The sequence below is a fragment of the Nerophis ophidion genome, linkage group LG13 (genome assembly GCF_033978795.1).
Source record: "Nerophis ophidion isolate RoL-2023_Sa linkage group LG13, RoL_Noph_v1.0, whole genome shotgun sequence".
NCBI lineage: Eukaryota > Metazoa > Chordata > Actinopteri > Syngnathiformes > Syngnathidae > Nerophis > Nerophis ophidion.
The window spans coordinates 9001966-9013724 of NC_084623.1; the positions used below are offsets into that span (position 1 = coordinate 9001966).

General features: G+C 39.3%; 1 protein-coding gene across 3 annotated transcripts in view; it reads right to left on the bottom strand.

The window, feature by feature from the left end:
- Window positions 1-11759, bottom strand: part of LOC133564198 (neuropilin-2-like) — a 461460-nt gene that overhangs the window by 12098 nt on the left and 437603 nt on the right. The window contains exon 17 of one of the 3 annotated variants that reach the window (XM_061918349.1): window positions 89-6756. The exons of the other annotated variants lie outside the window; for them this stretch is intronic. Within the exon in view, the coding sequence (XP_061774333.1) occupies window positions 6389-6756 (368 nt within the window). The 3' untranslated portion in view covers window positions 89-6388. Of the gene's footprint in view, window positions 1-88; window positions 6757-11759 lie in introns of those variants that run through there. 3 annotated transcript variants of the gene reach the window in all.

Sequence of the window (11759 nt, forward strand, 5' to 3'; positions counted from 1 at the left end):
ACATATATACGTGTATATATATATACATATATATGTAAATATGTATATATATATAAATGTATATATATATACACTGACACACACACATACACATATATATATATATATATATATATACATATATATGGAAATTGGTACTGTTAAGAACTGGAATCGATTCCCAGGTACCAGGACTCATTCCAAATCTAGAGGGCGTTCACAATATTGAAAAACATAAACGTAGTAAACAGGTTTTTTATGCTCTAGCTATAAAAATATTAGATTTATAATAAATAATTCCTAAGTCTACTCATGTCTGGAACTAAGGAGGGACGACTGTACTTCAGTAAATTAACACCTATTTTTATGTATTATAACCCCCAGATTTAAAGGCAATTAAGGATAAACACCAAGAAGAGTATTTTAAGACTGCATAGAACAGTGATTCTCAAAGTCGTGGCACGCCAGCTCCATCTAGTGGTACGCAAAAGAATCACTTAACTAAATATTCAAACACAGTGTTACTCTTCAAATTGAGTGTAATGTTCCAGTGGTCAAAAAAAAAAATACTTGTTAAACAAAAGCTCTGCCCTGTTTTTAATGAATACTTAGGCCTACAAGGCCACTGTATTTTAATGTTGGTCATTATGGTGGTACTTGGAGAGCCAAGGGTTTTCTGAGGTGGTACTTGGTAAAAAAAAATTGGGGAAACTCTGCTCTGGAAAATAATAGTTTAGGAAAACAATAACTGTTTTTTTGTACATTAGCTGTAACAAATTGAAAGTATTACCAAAAAGTTGTGACGACAGTGTACACCAACAATGACCGATGCTTGAAAAAAATAAAAGATCTTTGGACCAAATCCCTGCAGTCGGGAGCTATGCAAAAATAGTAAAGTAGAAAAGCTGCAATAATAAACACGTAAACAGGCATCAAATATGTACGAGATGTGCAACACTTCTCTTAAAAGGGAACTGCACTTTTTTTTTTAAATTTTGCCTATCGTTCACAATCATCATGACGCACTTAAGGGATGGATTTTTTTTAATGCATTCTAAATATTACATAAATGGGACCAAAAGTCTGCTTACAATGGAGCCTATGTCAGTCGCTCTATTCTGCCTATAAAAGCCCTAAAAACATCCAATCACCTCCATAAAGGTTCTATATACATCATGTAAGTATATATGTAATGTAGTAACATTTATAATAACATTTAATATTTAGAAACACATCACGTTTGCTTTGTTTTTCTTTGACTGATTCCAGTTCACTGCAGACTTTATGACAGCCAACAAACATAATAAAAATATCTCTTACTGTACAAGGTCTGCTGTCATTAGGATTTCAACTGCTAGGATGTTCATATATTCCCATTAAGATGAAAGATGTCTTATAAAAAAGAAACGGGGTGGGTTGGGGGCTGGGGACAAATGCTTTTTGTGTCGTTCTTGCCAGTTCCAGGCCCTAAATAGCGGTTAAAGTGTACCATCTTGTTGGATTATATCCTCAGCTACTTTCAAAGCGAAAGGCATGATTTATGATCCAGAATAAACTTACAGGGAGCAGGGAAGCGAGGAAACAGTGGACCACTCAATGTAAACATACGGACACACAGAAGCTATAAATAGTTGGTCTGCGTTAGCGCTTATAATAACAATATCACTAATACTTGGTTAATATTCAAGTCATTAAATGTAAATTGAGTATTGTTGGTGCTTTTTTCAATGTTTTTATGGGCGGGATAGTAGAGTTACCCGTTGACTCCACTGTAAGGGGACTTTTATGTTCACCGTATTTTTCGGAATATAAGTCGTGCTGGAGTATAGGTCGCACCGGCCGAAAATGCATTACAAAGAAGGAAAAAAACATATAAGTCGGATTTTTTGGGGGAAATTTATTTGATAAAATCCAACACCAAGAATAGACATTTGAAAGGCACTTTTCAAGCACCCATTTGTGAATTTGTTCCTCGAGCTGTGGCCACCAAGCTTTTTTAGTCTTCTTCATTTCAGTAAGAGTAGCCTCCGCTTTTTGCCAGTCCCTTACTAGTTTCTCGCTTCCTCCAAACTTTCTTTCTGCTGCTCGATTGCCGTTTTCTGCTGCATATTTCACTACTTCCAGCTTGTAACCTGCTGTATATGATTTCCTTTCCCTTCTCTGTTTTTAGAAGTTACCGCCAATGTTAAAATGATACATTTTCATAGGTACGGAAGTAGTAGCAGGTAGCATCTTTTTTTTTCACGAAGCACTTCTGCCATGACCCGCCCCCGCCAAATTTGTATTTGTTGACGTGTGTGTGTGTGTGTGTGAGACGATTGCTGATATACGCCTAGTCTCTTACGTGAATGAGATAAATAATATTATTTGATGTTTTACGGTTATGTGTTAATAATTTCACACATAAGTTGCTCCAGAGAAGGGGTGCCCATTACGTCGATCGTGAGCTACCGGTCGATCGTGGAGGGTCTGCCAGTCGATCGCAAACCAAGCATTAAAAAAATAAACCTAAACATTTGTGATCATCAGTTTTGTAACTTGATTGACATTAACGGTACCCGAGGGTCTTCTGAGATGACGCTGGCTGCTGCGAGATCATTATTAAGAAAACATGACCGAAAGGAGGGCGATAAACACTTTTTATTTTAACAGACTCTCACGCCGTACCTGCTGTCAAAACCCTAGAGACAGTCTGCACAGTTGCTGTCTTCACAATAAAAGCCCGATTCATCCTGCCTGCGCTAACAAAATAAGAGTCTCAGAAAGCTAGCGTGCACAAGCTAGCAAGCTACGGAGTTTGCAGTCAATGTATTTCTTGCAAAATGTATAAAAACGAGTATGGAAGCTGGACAAATAAGATGCCAAAAACTAACCACTTTCATGTGGTATTGGACAGAAAGGAGGACTTTTTTTCCCCTCCATTCGAAAATGTGGACTATATCAGCACTACTGTCTGATTCCAATCAATGCAAGTCATCAGAATCAGGTAATACACCAACTTATATTCTTGTCTTCATGAAAGAAAGGAATCTATATGTGTTAAACATGCTTGTGTTATCATTAAACACCTTTTATGTGTTAACCAAAACGTCTCTTTCATAAATAATTAAATATAAATTATATATATATATGAATGAGGTAGATTCCTTCGACTTGGTCAATTGAAAAGTAGCTCGTCTGCAAAAAAGGTGTGGGCACGCCTGCTCAAGAGTTTAAGTCGCACCCCGGCCAAACTATGAAAAAAACTGTGACTTATAATCCGAAAAATACGGTATTTAATATTTAGAATGCATTAAAAAAATAATCCAACCGTTGTCAACGTCTTTCATAATAATAGTGAACAATAGGCAAAATTCCCCCCCCAAAAGTGCACTTCCCCTAAAAAGGCTGCATGAGGTCAGACGTTACTGCGTATTTGCTTGGTCTTACACGATGGAAAGAAAAAAAAGCTAATTGCAGCACATTTTCCAATCAATCAATAAATCAACCAATGCATGACTAACAAGAAAGACACCTGCAGCCTCAGTTATTGGGCGCTAAATACTTCATTCCAGGTGTGTGTGGAACACGTGAGGAACATACAAAGATGCAGACACAGGCTTCACGTATCCATAGGATCCAGGCACAATGTTGTAGTCATTTCTCGCATAGTAAAAAAAAAAGCTCTTTTTTCATGTGCTGTAACCACTTCGTGCATATACTTTTTGTTTGTAAGAGTGGGTCTCTGTTGGGCTATGTCCACACTTTTGCTCAAAAAATAAACTGTATTACATTGCGATGTATCAAAGAAAAACAAAAAACGTTTCAAATGCATGCCACAAGTGGTGCCAAAAACCATTGATGACGTTTGGGTCAAAAGCAAAAGGCACAATAAATTGCAAAAAGGGAAACTTAGAAAAGTATAAATAATCCGCCTAAATATGAAATAAATAATATTATGACGTTTATGCTTCATTGCTACGAGGCACTTTTGTAAAAAGAGCGATATTATACTAAAAAAATTTGCAGGAGGCAGACTCTTCTGATGGCAGTGCGCCAAAGGAAAAGAAAGTGCGGAAGCGAAGTTACACGTCGTAAAATGCCGACTTCCCTCTCCAAACGGACACATCTTTGACAGTTCATTTTGTTTTAAAATGTACGTTAGCCACTCCTTGCAAAATTTACTCCCAAGTGGGCCGGACTGGTAAAATCATGGCATGATAACTTAAAAATAAAGGCAACTTTAGATGTTTTTTTCCGATAAATGCCTGCTACGTTCTCCGAACGGACTTCGCTACCATTGACCCCTTTAATCTTCTTTCAAAATGTACGTTAGCCATGTTGGTCGACGACGAATAAGGCAACTCATTTACATATTGTAGCCTCTAAATCCGGCGCGTCAAACTCATTTTAGCTCAGGAGCCACCATGGAGAAAAATCTATACCCAAGTGGGCTGCACTGGTAAAATCATGGCATGATAACTTAAAAATAAAGACAACTTTGGATTGTTTTTTCCGTTAAATGCCTGCTTCATTTCCCGAACGGATTTCACTACAATTGACCACACTTCATCGTCTTTCAAAATGTACGTTAGCCATGTTGGTCGACGACCAATAAGGCAACTCATTTACATATTTTAGCCTCCAAATCAGGGACGTCAAAGTCATTTTAGTTCAGGGGCCACATGGAGATAAATCTATATCCAAGTGGGCCGGACTAGAAAAATCATGGCATGATAACTTAATAATAAAGGCAACTTTAGATAGTTTTTTCTGATAAATGTCTGCTTCGTTCTCCGAACGGACTTCACTACAATTGACCACATTTCACCTTCTTTCAAAATGTACGTTAGCCATGTTGGTCGGCGAACAATAAGGCAACTCGTTTGCATATTGTAGCCTCGAAATCAAACTCATTTTAGTTCAGGGGCCTCATAGAGAAAAATCTCTACATAAGTGGGCTGCACTGGTAAAATCATGGCATGATAACCTAAAAATAAAGACAACTTTAGATTGTTTTTTCCGTAAAATGCATGCTTCGTTCTCCGAACGTACTTCGCTACAATTGACCATATTTAATCTTCTTTCAAAAAGTACGTTAGCCATGTTGGTCGACGACCAATAAGGCAACTCGTTTGCATATTGTACCCTCTAAATCAGGGTCGTCAAACTCATTTTAGTTCAGGGGCCTAATGGAGAAAAATATATACCCAAGTGAGCTGCACTGGTAGAATCATGGCATGATAACTTAAAAATAAAGACAACTTCAGATTGTTTTTTCCGTAAAATGTCTGCTTCGTTCTCCGAACTGATTCCACTACAATTGACCACACTTCTTCTTCTCTCAAAATGCATGTTAGCCATGTTGGTCGACGAGCAATAAGGCAACTCATTTACATATTGTAGCCTCTAAATAAGGGGCGTCAAACTAATTTTTGCTCAGGGGCCACATGGAGAAAAATCTATACCAAATGATAACTTAAAAATAAAGTAAAAAGCCTAATTAAGCCTTTACAAAATTAGCTGATTATGATACCGGCGCGGTCCAGATCTTGTTTTTCCCGACACTTTTGAGTATCATTTGCAAGTATTATATAGTAGAGTTCCGGGTTCACGTGTGGTCATTGCAAATAGTGTGATTAATTTAGCTTTTTTTTAATTAATCAGTTATGGCAACCCTAATTGATATTAATTTATTACTCACTTTTACAAGCGGCCCTCTGGGGACATCCATAAGTGCGGCGAAAATAAGTTTGACACCCCTGATTGCACGATCAAAAACTGAGCTTTTCTTGAGCCATACTTTTAGTGATATAAAATGCGGTTCAGCAAAGACAAAGAAAATGAGCTTAATTGTAAATAAAAAAAAACAAAAAACGAAAAAAGAGCAGTGTTTGTGTGGACATAGCCCAAGGTGCAGATAGGTTTTGTGTGTGGACACCAAGACGAGGGTCTTCAGCGACTGACCAAAGGAACATCACACCTGACATTGAAGGTAAACTTGTCAATCACTGAATCTTTCCGTCTCTCAACCACAAAAAACTGTTTTCATGTCCTACATGACCCCCAGGACAGGTTATCAAGTCCACAACATGGATCAGAGTGGACCCCACAGATGCATCCTGCTCTGAATTCCACCCAAGAAGAAGAAGAAACGGGTTCCACGGTGTGCTCCGTTTCAGGTGAATGTTATTCGGTCTCACTGGACGACAGAACTGGTCAGTAAAAGTCAAGTCAGGAATTGTTCTTCTCTCGTCGGCGTAACGTCACCAAGCCGAGCAGGAAGTGGAAGAGAAGGTGCATCCTGATCAGTCCATTGCGTCAATCATTGGCAACAGGAAGGTGTCGTCATGTATCCAAAGTGCAGACCCCACTGAATAGAGACTTCCAGGAAGTTCAAATAGGGTTTGAGTCCCACACAGTCCAGGTTTCAACACCGCGAATCCCTGCCGTCGTCTTCTTTCTCCGGTTTGACCACCAGCATGGGCTCAAGGCTTGGCCCGCTATCGGGCTGAGGCAGGTTTTGGTTGTGGGTCAGGTTACAGCTGGAGTTGTGGTTGTAGAAGCAGTTTGGGTGACTGAGATGTTGGCTGTTATGGTACGTCACTGAATGATGGTGGCTACTGCCGCTCTTCTTGGACCCCCGATGGTACCGAGAGCAGCCCAATACCGCCGCCACAATTACAGACACCAGAAGAAAGAGGGCGCCTCCTCCCGCTAACAAGTAGTACCAGTGGGCAGCAACGGTCTGCACTTCCACTGTGTCTACAGTAGGTTCCATCCCAGACATGGCACCCCCTGGGGGGTAGGAGGACACGTTACAAGTTGGTTCAGGAATGGTGGGAGGCAGGCATGCAGGCGACACAAGGTGGTTAAAAGCTATAATTGACCATAAGCAAAACCCTTCGTCATTGGCGACTACCACCATTATTGTGTGCCTCTACCAGAACAACCACGGTTTGGTGAATACAGAAGCCCGCTTGCTGTACTTGTTCGTCTTACTGAAACCTAAACTGACCACGCAAAAACATCTCCCATTTAGGCTCAAGATTTTTGGGTGGATATCCCTCATGAGAACCCATCGTTCTCTGCAGTGGATGTTTTGCAAAATAGGTCTATTTTTTCAGGAAATATGTACCTATTTTCCGGACTATAGAGTGCACCGGTATATAAACCGTTTTGTGTTTCCTTCTGCACCGGTATGGAAGTAGAATTTTCTGATCACCCGTTTTACTGCCATGTTACAGACACCGTTTGGAAACAATTAAGGTATGTAAATAAACATTTACCAAATCTTTGTGTAAATATTTAATTTTGGAGCGTATGTATCTGCGACTTATAGTCCGGTGTATGGAAGTAGAAATGTCTCACATCAACTTATATATATCAATATGATATTAATACATATATATATATATTAATAAATATACAAATACAAATGTAATATACAAATAAATTAATAATTTGTATAAATAAATGCGTATTTGTAAATATATTTCTGAAATTTGAAAATATATACAAATAAAATGAATAAATATAAAAATGTGACATACAAATAAATCAATAATTTGTATGAATAAACGTGTATTTGTAAATATATTTTTGAGAATATAAATATGCTTGATATTGTATTTGTATTGAATTTGCTTATGTGGATCGCTTTTTGCTTTTGTGTCAATGAGACATTCCTCCCACACCAGATGCATTAATAAATGTGACCTACACCCCCCCCCCCCCCCCCCCCAGTCGAGGTCACAGACATGGTTAGACATTGGCGAGCCAATCAGAGGCACACTAGGGAGGGCCATATGATGATGATTTGACATACGTTGCACTGATAAGAGATCAGTATCTACATTGGAACAAGGTCATTAAACAGCATTTATACAATAAAATAAGTAGTGAGCACGGTCTTTCAGATTAACTGGATAAATTAGCATTAGCTTTGTTTTTGTGCAGAGAACTCCGGGCATTTTGCATATTATGCATATAATACTCTGTGACCCGGACCGCTCTGGCTGCAGTGCCCTCTGCTGGTTGTTCAGGGGAGTGTGTGGGTCACATTTATTTGTGCATCTGGTTTGTGGGAGGAATGTCTTATCGACACAAAAGCGAAAAAGCGATCCACATATGCAAATACAAATACAAAATTAAGCATATTTATATTCAAATCTCAAAAATATATTTACAAAAATACATGTTTTTTTATAGAAGTTCTTGATTTATTTGTATGTCACATTTTTATATTCATACCTTTTATATGTATATATTTTCAAATTTCAAAAATATATTTACAAATATGTCTTTACTTATACAAATCATTTATTTATTCGTATATCGTATTTGTATTTGTATATTTATTGCTATATGCATATGTATTAATATCGTATTGATATAATACTGTAAGTTGATGTGAGACAATTTTACTTCCATACACCGCAGATATATACGTTGCGGAATGAGATATTTACACAGAAAGGTATGTAAATATTTATTTACATACCTTAATTGTTTCCAAACGGTGTCTGTAACACGGCAGTAAAATGGGTGATCAAACAAAACATAAGTCACCGTCATGGACCCACTAGCTGTAGAAGCTCACTCTCCAATCAGCTAAATAGACTTAACTCTAAAATGATGTTTTGGTGAATTTAGTGATGCTAATACTAATACTAAAACAGACACTTGTAAATGTTTTAGCATCTTAGCTAATGCTAATGACGCAAGCTTAATTACATAACCGTAGCACGTACAAATATGCATGAAAATCCTACTGTCGAACATGTAACATTTGAGTAAGTATGAACAGTTGTAATTATGTAGTAAACTTAGGCTAGGAGGCAAAACGGCACTCATACTGTCGGTTCAGGGCACAAAACAAAAGGAAATACTGCAGACTTTCAACCCGCAGCGCCTGCAGTGAGCGAACTCGTCCAAAAGAAGACGCCGTTGCACAAACAATAACCCAGTTTTCAGTCTCTGTGTCAATGTTACTACTATGTACGTTTGTTGTATACAAAACATTATTACTGTTCACAGATTAGCCGCACCGTTTTATTAGCCGGAGTGTCTAAAGCTTGGTAAAAAAAAAAGTAGCGTCTTATAGTCCAGAAAATACAGTAACTGACAAAAACAAATACCCACTGCAGAGGCCGCTGGTTCTTCAGAAGGATAAGTGATTATCTCCTTGTGTAACATTTATATCCTTCACAGGATCTGGCCGTATGTTTCATTGTGACATATTGATGACTAATGACTAATCATCTGCTATTGTAAAAACAGTGGAACCTCCATTTACAAACCCCTCATTGTATGAATGTTTCGATTTAGGAGCCATAGGCGTAATAACATTATGCTTTGATGTACGACCCTTGTCTCAGTGTACAAACGTTTCAGCCACACATCTATTTTGTGCCCGGAAGCATATCCATCTCCAGTACTCAGTCAGTGGAGCAATGCTATGATTACCTTTTGTGCTTCGTACTACTTTGTGTGCTTTTTAAGTTTATGTTTTATAAGTTTTTTACAGCATGTTTCTAGTTTTGCTAGCTCAATACGAGTCCAAAGAAAGCAATGAGTGGTTTGAACCATTCAGGAAGTATCCACAGGAAGCCTTCAATCCCCCGTTATCCTGGGAAGATTACCGACAAGGTAAAGAGGATTTTATTTTTTATTGCTAAAATTGTGATTTCAAACTCAGTGCACCACAGAGCTAGTGACAGTGTGTGCTTGTTGGCAGGGCGGCTGATATGAGGACAGTTCAGCTAGTTGTTCTCGCTTTGTCAATGGCCTTGAAGGAGTCTTTTCCTCCGCTGTGAAATAAGTCTGCTCTGGCATGTTTTTTCCAGAAAAGTCCGGGCTTATCACAATTAAAACCTGCTTTAGTGCGAAGCCTGCTTTGTCACTTGTGAGTGCCATTAATGTCCATCCATCCATTTTCTACCGCTTGTCCCTTACGGGGTCGCGGGGGGCGCTGGCGCCTATCTCAGCTTCAATCGGGCGGAAGGCGGGGTACACCCTGGACAAGTCGCCACCTCATCGCAGGGCCGACACAGATAGACAGACAACATTCACACTCACATTCACACACTAGGGCCAATTTAGTGTTGCCAATCAACCTATCCCCAGGTGCATGTCTTTGGAAGTGGGAGGAAGCCGGAGTACATGGAGGGAACCCACGCATTCACGGGGAGAACATGCAAACTCCACACAGAAAGATCCCGAGCCTGGATTTGAACCCAGGACTACAGGAACTTTGTATTGTGAGGCAGACGCACTAACCCCTCTGCCACCGTGAAGCATGCCATTAATGTACTCCTCACAAATTGTAATTTTCCCTCCATTCCACTCTGTTTTGTTGTCTTTTTGGGACTCGTATTAAGTTGTCAAAATGGACAAACTGTAACGACCTGGTCGCATGGTGATGCGGATTCGTTCTCCCAGGTATGCTGACGAGCCTAGGACACAGCGTGAAGGTAAGAACAAATGATTTGTTTAAAAATAAATCAGACCTTAACAAAGAAAAACTTGCTCAAAGCACAGAAGGCAAAACAAAAGAGCTAGCATGGGAGCTAGAAGATAAAAGGCCTAGCTTGGAAGCAAGCAGGTACAGAACCGGGAACAAAAGTCGTCATTTGTTGCGTATAGCAAATTAGGAAGCCAGACAGACTGACAGGAGAAGGCAGGCTTAAATATTGACAGTGATTACAAAAACTGGTGCACGTCCGGAACAGGCGGCAGGTGAAAATAATGAGTAACTATGGAAACCAACTGAAAGGGTCACGAACAGGAACCGAAGGAGTCCAAAACCAACAGAAAACACAAAAAGCGGATCATAACACAAAACTTGTCAAAGGGTGAAAAAACACAGAAAAAAAGGCCCACATGCTACAGCAAATGTGGTGGAGGGCTGTACCTCCTCACAAAAATGCTGCACCCTGCTTTTTGCCTGCAGGCGTGACACAAAATGAATGAATGAAGCGTATTGGCTCGTTCTAAAAGCACGTAAATCGAAACGTTCATAAAGCGAGGTTCCACTGTACAAACTTTCCTATTTACCAACCCTGTTCAAGAACCAATTCATACATGTGCGAGTGCATGCTGAAAACCGTCTTTCCAACATTGTTTACCAGGTTCGCTAAATACCTTTACATGTTTCCCAATGATTATTTTCAAATTGGTTTGGCAAATGGTCAGGATTTTTTGCAGTAGTGAGCTGAAATGTGCGCACCTAGCCGTGGTAGCAAACATTTTTTAATGCCTAATGTTTGCTTGGTATTCACAGCGGCGGCCGAATGCAAAGAAATGCAAATGCAGGGTAAAATGACTCAGTGTCTACGTCCCAGGCAAGGTAAGTGACTTCCTCTCACTGTTTTTCATCAACGCGTTAAGGTTGATGCAAACGGCGTGTTAACGTGCACATGCCATGCATTTAGCAGAATGCAGATTCTGGACTGTGACTTGCTGCTGTGGATAGATGGAGGTGAGTGCTGTGTGGGTCCAGAAGGGCGTGTGGGTGAGTACATGGCAAGATGAAAGGAAGTAGCAGAGGAAGATAAATATGCACAACATTTTTTTTAACAGACTTTTCATAACTATTCCTATCTTTTGTATATTTTTGTATTGACTGTCCATCACCATCTATAATACACTTCTGTATATATCCAAAGCTATATTCTTATGAAAAACACTCCTTCATTGAAACGGATGGTAATCTGATTACTTGTAAAATGAGCCTGAGTAGGTCATCAGATGGTTTCGGTCTTTGTTTTGACTATTTTTAGGAATGAAACACAACTGAC